General features: G+C 37.1%; 1 protein-coding gene across 1 annotated transcript in view; it reads right to left on the reverse strand.

Annotated features, from left to right (window-relative positions):
• Nucleotides 1–1,750: 1,750 nt before the first annotated feature.
• Nucleotides 1,751–8,824, reverse strand: part of LOC121383345 (insulin-like growth factor-binding protein-related protein 1) — a 10,806-nt gene continuing 3,732 nt past the window's right edge. Inside the window, exons 2-4 of the mRNA XM_041513321.1 lie at nucleotides 5,795–5,938; nucleotides 4,120–4,298; nucleotides 1,751–3,189 (exon numbers count right to left, since the gene is read on the reverse strand). Coding sequence (XP_041369255.1) covers nucleotides 3,175–3,189; nucleotides 4,120–4,298; nucleotides 5,795–5,938 — 338 coding nt within the window. The 3' untranslated portion in view covers nucleotides 1,751–3,174. The remainder of the gene's footprint in view (nucleotides 3,190–4,119; nucleotides 4,299–5,794; nucleotides 5,939–8,824) is intronic.

An 8,824-nucleotide genomic window follows, 5' to 3' on the forward strand; every position in this document is an offset into this window, starting at 1 on the left:
TGCTTTGTTTAACGACAACACCAAAACCACATTGATTTTATGTAATTAATCATCGGTTATTGGTTAATTCATCGGTTACTGGATGTCAAACATTTGATAATTCTGACACATTGCTGTCAGAGGACACCCGCTACAATGTTCCAATTATCAGCAATATCTTTAATATGTATTTTCCTACATACATGACAGCACATACCACAGCTTTGATATATACCTGTCGAGGAACACGGCTGGGATATGTAACAACAAAAGGTGGGGGTGGGTGAGGAGAGACATCGCCAAGGGGACTAGAGGCAATTTATGGCGACATGTTACACGTAAAACGAGTAGGCTACTCAGTCAATGTTGGTATTTTGAGAAACTCAACATCGCGCGGAGAGCGATTCAAGGGAATGAACTCGGAAAATACTGAAATATTCCAGTAATGAACTTTGATTTGAGTGTCTGAACCTCTTTTGGATATAAAAAAGACATGTTTTATTTAACGACGCACTCAACACATTGTATTTACGGTTATATGGCGTCAGACATATGGTTAAGGACCACACAGATATTGAGAGAGGAAACCCGCTGACGCCACTTCATGGGCTACTCTTTTTTTTTTCGATTAGCAGCAAGGGATCTTTTATATGCATCATCCCACAGACAGGGTAGTACATACCACGGCCTTTGATATACCAGTCGTGGTGCACTGGTTGGAACGAGAAATAGCCCAATTGGTCCACCGACGGGAATCGATCCCACACCGATCGCGCATCGAGCGAACGCTGTACCACTGGGCTACATCCCTCCCACTTTTAGATATGAATGAATGAATGAATGTTTAACGACACCCCAGCACGAAAAATACATCGGCTATTGGGTGTCAAACTATGGTAATGCAAATAAATAAATTGATGATCAACATCAATATAAAAATTCAAGGTTTAAACAAAAACAGTGTAAAGAACTGTGCAAAAAGACAAATATCACAGAATTTTACGGATACTGAATTTTACTCAAAACTTCAATTTTGTGCTGTATTGGCCATTCTCAAAGAGAATGTTACACCCCTGCACCACGGTGAGGTTACAGCACGCGCAGGGGCTTTTAGATATAGGCACGTTAATAAAGTTAAAAGAAAGAAAGATTGGAGTATGATCGTGTTAGATTTAATGGGCATTCTTGGAACTTTTTTTTTTTTTCAGTCAGCGTTATAATTAAACAAATACATGGCAAATGTTAATCCTGGTAAATTAGGGACGTATTCAGAAGAGAGGAGAAACAAGTGACGCCCCCACCCCCAACTATGTCAATATAAAAATGCACTTTTTAGATAATAAAGGCAGGAAAGTTTTATTTAACAATGCACTCAGCACATTATGATAGTTATTACGGTTATATATGGCGTCGGACTCATCGTTATGGATCACACACAACATGAGAGAGGAAACCAGCTTCCGCCACGTAATGGGCTACAGCCGATTAAGAGAAAGGGATCTTTTATATACAGCATCCCAGGATTGTACACACCACTGCATTTGTTACTCCGGTTGCGGGGAAACAGACCAATGGGCCTACGGACAGAAATCGATCTTAGACCGACCAAGCATCAGGCGAATGCTTTACCACCGGGCTACCTTTTTAAGATTATAAATGCCAATTTTTTCTGCCACGTCCCTCTATGGTTGGTTCTGCCACCTCATTTATTTTAGGTTAGGCGTGGTCATGTAAATTAAACTAGAAAATATACAAATACAAAAACACATTATTTAAAAACATATTTTATTGATAATGTGGTATTCATGTGCACTTAAAAAGAAATTAATGTTGTCAAAGATGGTGCAAAACCAGTGCATTTAGTTCACAACATCAATTAATGGAAGACTTGGATTTCTGTTGTTGAAACATCGCAGACGTTAAAACATCTGGAATCGACAACACTATAGTAGAAAACTAATAATATACAAGATATATACGTATACGTTTACAAAAGAAAACACACCAAATATATAACTAAAAGGTATATTTATACACAACTTTTGAAGTGCAAGTTAGATAGAATACATATAAATCATTTGTTAAATGTTTAGTTATTTCTACTCCTTCCAAACAAAACGAAAATTCAAAGGTATAAATCGCTTAAATTATAATTGTCTGGCAATTTTCTATTTATCAACAAAATTTGTAAAAGTTTGCAATTTCCAAATAATCACATCAATTTATGATAGAAATTAATGTTAAATACTAACATTGTTATTTTGAAAAGTGTTCAAATTATGACTTTACAAATATTACAACAATAGTCGATGAAGAGAAAAACAAATGTTTTGTTATTAACATAGCACAATGACTTTACAAATCAAGTTACAGCCGCTATGGACTATTAAAACTAAATTTGAAGGTGTGATTGTGTGATTATGCAATGTAGTAAAACTAAAACCCCTAAAATTAAAAAAAAAAAATCACGTTTCCAGATTATACAAGATATTCTAGGTTTATATACATACCGTGTAATACTAAGTATATATCTATATAACTATACAAAGCAGTTTAAGCTCTATAGAAAGATAAAATGTTAGCACCATTTGAAATCAATATACTAGTATTTTGGTATATACTACCATTACATTTATATACAAACATTTTTGCTAAATATTGTATTAGTTCAAGTGATGTACCAACATTTTTCATCTATTTTATATATTTTATTATATAACACAGCCTCATTTGTTGAATGCATAATTCAGGAAACTCTTTATTGTATATATTTATTACTTTCATTAGAAGTTTCACAAAATGCGTGTTTCCCAAATATAAATACACAAAATCAAGAATACCACATGAAATTACTTAGATTTTGAATTGAAAAAGAAAGACAATGATGTAAATACGCATGTTTTTAAACTTGTGTAAAATATGGTTTGTTTTAATTAAAGCGACGGAATAAAATAAGAAATCCTTAAATATTGTATGATAAATGTATGTTCGTTACAAAATTCATGCATTATTTCCCAATGTAGGACGTGTTGCGTTTACGACAATGGCGATCAAATCACATGAACTAGTTTACGACCTAGAATATTACACAACGACATTCAGGTGCTCATCTCTCTGCAACGCCCACTAGATATGACAGACAGCGGGATTGGTTACGACTACGGCAGCGTCTTTGTGTAGCGAAAGACATCAGCATTACTCATCCGTATCCTGAAAAAAAAATCATTAAAAAAAAATGTTTAAAATAGCAAAACTGTTAATATTGACTTATGACATGGCAGAATAAGGGGGCGTGACGTAGCCCAGTGGTAAAGCGCTCGCTTGATGCGCGGTCGGTCTGGGATCGATCACCGTCGGTGGGCCCATTAGGTTAGTTCTCATTCCAGCCAGTGCACCACTACTGGTATATCAAAGGCCGTGCTATGTGCTATCCTGTCTGTGGGATGGTGCATATAAAAGATCCCTTGCTACTAATGGAAAAAATGTAGCGGGTTTCCTCTCTAAAACTATATGTAAAAATTACCAAATGTTTGACATCCAATAGCCGATGATTAATAAATCAATATGCTCTAGTGGTGTCGTTAAACAAAAGAAAATTCTTTTTTTTTGGTATAATAAATTCTTTGATATTACAGTTTAAATAAAAAAAATCACAATTTAAAAATAGCCAGTAGAATAAAAACAAAATCATTTTTAAAAATTAAAAACAAATAAATTACCAATAACCAAAGGCTTAGCTAGGGCGCCCTGTCTGTACTTAGAACTAAGGAATAAAACCCACCAATTATTTAGGTATTTATTTTTATGATGATGAGAGTGGTGGTTTCACGTCTAAGGTTCGGTTAGATCACTAAATATCCTAGCTATGTCGCTCCTAATATCCACAGATCTAAGGAACATCAACAATTTTCCATGATATAATTTACCCGATTTGGAAAATGTGGTTTTAAAAAAACAAAAACAAGGTTGGATTCAAGGGAAGGAATCAGCCCCTTTAAAATTAAAGTACCCCTTTTTTAACAATTTGTTTACAATTTTGACACTAGTGCTCTTTTCAGGGAGTCGATGCAAGTGCCCTGTTACCCTTGGTCTCTCACCTAAATATTACCTGGGTCCGCCCTTATAAAGATATCTACTTACATCTTCCACACGTAGAACTTTAACTCTGGCCTTGGCAAAATCTTTATTATGCTTGTTCTGGGCCACGCACGTGTAGTCTCCCTCGTGGTGTTTCTCGACTTTCTCGATCTGGATCCACCCCGTCACCTGGAACCGCGCTGGACCGCCGCGGGAAGCCGTGAGAATCTTCTCATCATCACCTGCAGGAAGAGACACGTTTTTTAAAGGTGCATGTTCTAATATTCAATGCACAGTATTTTTGGCTGACAGCAATTTAAAGAAGAAAAAAATACAAGTTTAGAAAAATAATAATAAAAATATTGGTGATTTCAGTTTCTTGCTGAGGACTATTTATTTCTGCACTTCAGAAGTGTTGTCTACAGGTTTTAATAATGTTTGTAGGAACCCAAAACCGTTTTTGTCTAAATACTAGAAATGAAAACGTCGTTAGGTCAAACACCTGCGGGTTTTTTTTGGTTTTTTTTGTTCAGGCCGCAACGATGTGACCTTTTACATTTAGTTTTAATTCTCAGTGCCAATGATACAGTTAAGATATGCAGAGTATTTTCAATGTAATTACAAAAAACTGAAAATGAATTAATTAAAAATAAAATAATATATATTGAGACATTTAATTTGGCTATTTCGTTCTCATTAATCATGACCGCAATAACAGGCAATACGTTGTAATATAACTAATATAACTAATCTTATGAATACGATCCTTTTCTTCAAATACGTTACTAACATGTGAGCATGTCAATATAATTATACACTACAGTCGACATTCTATTCGCCTTCTGGGGAATGCCAGTAAATTCCTGTAAATCGGGAAACATTTACTCCTAAGAACTCTCCTTTTCTCTTCCATTTCTATCACATCGCATTCGATTCAGTATGATGTAGGTAGCATCAAACCAATTAATTTCCAGCTGGGTCGAAGTTCGAAGCGCACCGAACTTTTGATAGAGAAGTTAACACCACAAGTCCTGTGATTGGTTATAAATGTGAGTGTGTTGGTTGTAAAAAAAATTAGTTTCATCTGGGCTAAAAATGTATGCAATTTTATTTGATGTAGTACCACCGTGTCAAGTAGCTTTGTGCTTGGAACATGTATGGGGTACCTGTAAAAAAAATGTACTCAAATTTTGTGCGAATCTTGAGGTGTTGTAGAAACATCTGGTTATACCGAAAATGAGCCATGAAAGGTACCATTTTCTGCAGTTAATACTTTAAGGTAGGGGTTGTAGTACTGATATTTATAGGTCATAGATATATTGCATATAGTTTTTTTTTAAAACACAAACGTTAACATGGTCGCCTATGGGTTTTTAATTGGTATAGTCCAACCTGTATATTAGGTCGGTCTCGAGTGCTCGCCCTTCTGACCACTTGTTAATTATTTCATTTCAACTTATTTTCGTGCTTATATCCAATTAAGGTTCAAACACGCTGTCCTGGGCACACACATCAGCCATCTAGACTTTCTGTCCAGGACAGTGGGTTAGTTATTAGTTGTTTTTGGTTAGTGAGAAAGAAGAGAGTGTAGTGACCTTACACCTACCCATTGGGTCGTTAATTAAAACTCGCTCTGAAGGGTGGGAGCCGGTACCGGGCTGCGAACCCTGTACCTACCAGTCTTATGTCCGATGGCTTAACCACGACACCGCCGAGGCCGGTGGTTAATTACACTCACCTGGCATGCTGTACGTCTGGTTGTCGGCCCGGGTGTAGATCCACGCCATGTGGGGAGTGGGAAACCCGACCGCCTCGCAGGACAGCACCACGGAACCCCCGGTGTAGTTTCGCGTGAACTCCGGTGGAGTCATGATCTTGGCAGCTGAAAACAGAAATCAGGCAAATCAGAAATACTTCCATGATAACGACAACGGCAGTACTGTTTTTTTTTAAAACGTTGAGACGATGATGATGATGATGATGGTGATGACATGCTGTGATGGTGACGATGGTAGTATTGATAATAATCACAAGTATAATTATTATTATGATGGTGATGATCACTGTAATATGATAAAAAAAAAACTGGAGGACACAATAACGTATTGTTTTGTGGGGGTGGGGGTGGGGGTGGGGGTAGGGTGGGGTGGGGTGGGGTGGGGTGGGGAATATATATATGTTTTACTTGGAAATTACCATAATAGTTACATTTATTATTACAGGACGACCAACTATCCGGAATTTTCCGGAAAATCCAGAATTGTTGTCTCGCATCCGGAATTCCGGAATTAATAGCAAATCTCTGGAATGTCTCTACATTATATTGTGTCGACCAGATCCATTTAAACCTTGGTTCACGTACTTGGTATGTAGTACATTTGTATGTATTTTAACATGTCATGCTTATTATTTCACGACATATTTATGTATGATATGTATGTCACATGATTGAATGTTTTGTGTATTTTGATTCGTATATATGGTTTCATATGTTAAATAATTTATTTGGACATATGAATGATTGTATATGTATGTATTATAAGTGTCTATTATTACCATAATACATATTGTGTATTATGCATCAATTAATTATCTTTATTTGTCATAGCATGTTTAAAGACTACTATTTAAATGATAGAATATGGCTATGCATTGTTTGTCATGTGATTTATATATGCATAAAATATTTATTACTATTGTAATACTGTATTATAATTATGTAGTTTCAGGGTGAAAAATGAAAAACACTATCGTCCATTAAGTACCATTTGATCCTAACCTATGCAGTTGTTGTCGTTTATCCTAAAACGATGATCCTATTACAGATATATTGAAAAACAATAGTGCTTGAGCAGAGAGGCCCAGAGGGTTTTTGATCTCTGACCTCCACCCCTCTCTGCACGCGCGCCTACTTACACTGTATAGCACATTTTATAATGTTCTTCTAAAGGTTCATCAATTTTGCATAAATGTTTTGAGTTTATTTTATGTCTTTGGACATCGCTTCTGCCTCACAAAGTAAGACAAATAACAGTTTTATAGATGTGTCGTCATGAACAGCAGACGACAGCCGAAACCACGCGCCAAGCAGACGTCTATAAAACTGTTTTTAGAATGTGTCAGTTACTGATCAAGGTGGTGAAGTAGTTTTAAAACCACCAGGGCTGCGTTCAGCCAGACTGAGCAGAAAAACGAGAACTAGACTGGTTTATAAATGCGCTCCACGTCAAACCAAATAATCACATCGTCTAAAACTGTAGAGATATTCATTAATTCATTTCAACTTATTTTCGTACTTATATCCAAATTAAGGTCAGGGTTTCTAGAATTGTTACAACAATCCACTAGCCATGGGATCAGTGATTTAAAAAATTTACTAGCCATGATTAAAAATACACTAGCCCTACTTTAAGTAAAAACAAGTTTACTAACAGGAATAATCGGATAAGTCACCTAAAGAAAGAGATGGATCTTAAAAACCCTTAGATTTGGGAGATGGGTGTGCAGGATGTTCATATTTACAAAATATACTTAAATGCAGAATTTGACAACTTTTTTTTCACTAGCCATCGGGCATGTTCATAGTAGTTATTTACTAGCCCAAAATTGAATTTCACTAGCCATGGGAGTGGGACTGCCATAATCTTGAAGCCCTGTTAAGGTTCAAGCACGCTTCCCTTGCCACACACCTCAGCTATCTGGGCTGAATGTCCATGGCAGTGGGTTAGTTATTAGTGAGCGAGAAGAAAGCTATATTTACGGTTATATGGCGTCAGACATATGGTTAAGGACCACACAGATTTTTTTAGACGAAACCCGCTGTCGCCACATAGGCTACTCTTTTACGACAGACAGCAAGGGATCTTTTATTTGCGCTTCCCACAGGCAGGATAGCACAAACCATGGCCTTTATTGAACCAGTTATGGATCACTGGTCGGTGCAAGTGGTTTACACCTACCCATTGAGCCTTGCGGAGCACTCACTCAGGGTTTGGAGTCGGTATCTGGATTAAAAATCCCATGCCTCGACTGGGATCCGAACCCAGTACCTACCAGCCTGTAGACCGATGGCCTAACCACTATGCCACCGAGGCCGTGAAAAGAGAAGAGTCTTACACCTACCCATTGAGTCGTTAAGACTCGCTCTGGGTGGAAACCGGTACTGGTCTGCGAACCCATTACTTACCAGCCTTATGTCCGATGTCATAACCACGACACGACCGAGGCCGATGTGTAGAGATATTCACCGACACACCTCGTAAAGTATGGGTGTAACTATTACATAACCGTAGTTAAAATGTGTTGAGTGCGTCGTGTGATATTTTTGGCATCACACAGCAATATCGATTTAGTGACAAAGATGACCCCGGTAACCACACAGCCATGCTATCCAGTGGCATAAGCACAACCAAAATAGATTATTCTGGGGCGTTTAAAAGTTAAAGTGAATCAGACTGCTCTGTGAAATTTAAATTAACTGCCAGCACAAGCACCATAAATATGTTTCAGCTGAAAAAGTTTAAATTCTGTTCCACCGAGTTTTTGAGGATATCATTTACTGTAAGGAATGTTCCGAACGGACGTAGAAACTCTGAAAGTGTGGGTGGAAAGAAGATAAGAAACGTTTTGACTTTATAACTGACTATGTAAAAGGATAGAATATTGCATTCGTGTCCGTTACATGCCATTTATCTTACAACTCGTTGTTTAAAAAACGTATCCATCTCGCTTTCGCTCTTTAGATACGTTTTGAAACGGCTCGTAAGAT

This window comes from Gigantopelta aegis, chromosome 10, assembly GCF_016097555.1.
Source record: "Gigantopelta aegis isolate Gae_Host chromosome 10, Gae_host_genome, whole genome shotgun sequence".
Taxonomy (NCBI): Eukaryota; Metazoa; Mollusca; class Gastropoda; order Neomphalida; family Peltospiridae; genus Gigantopelta; species Gigantopelta aegis.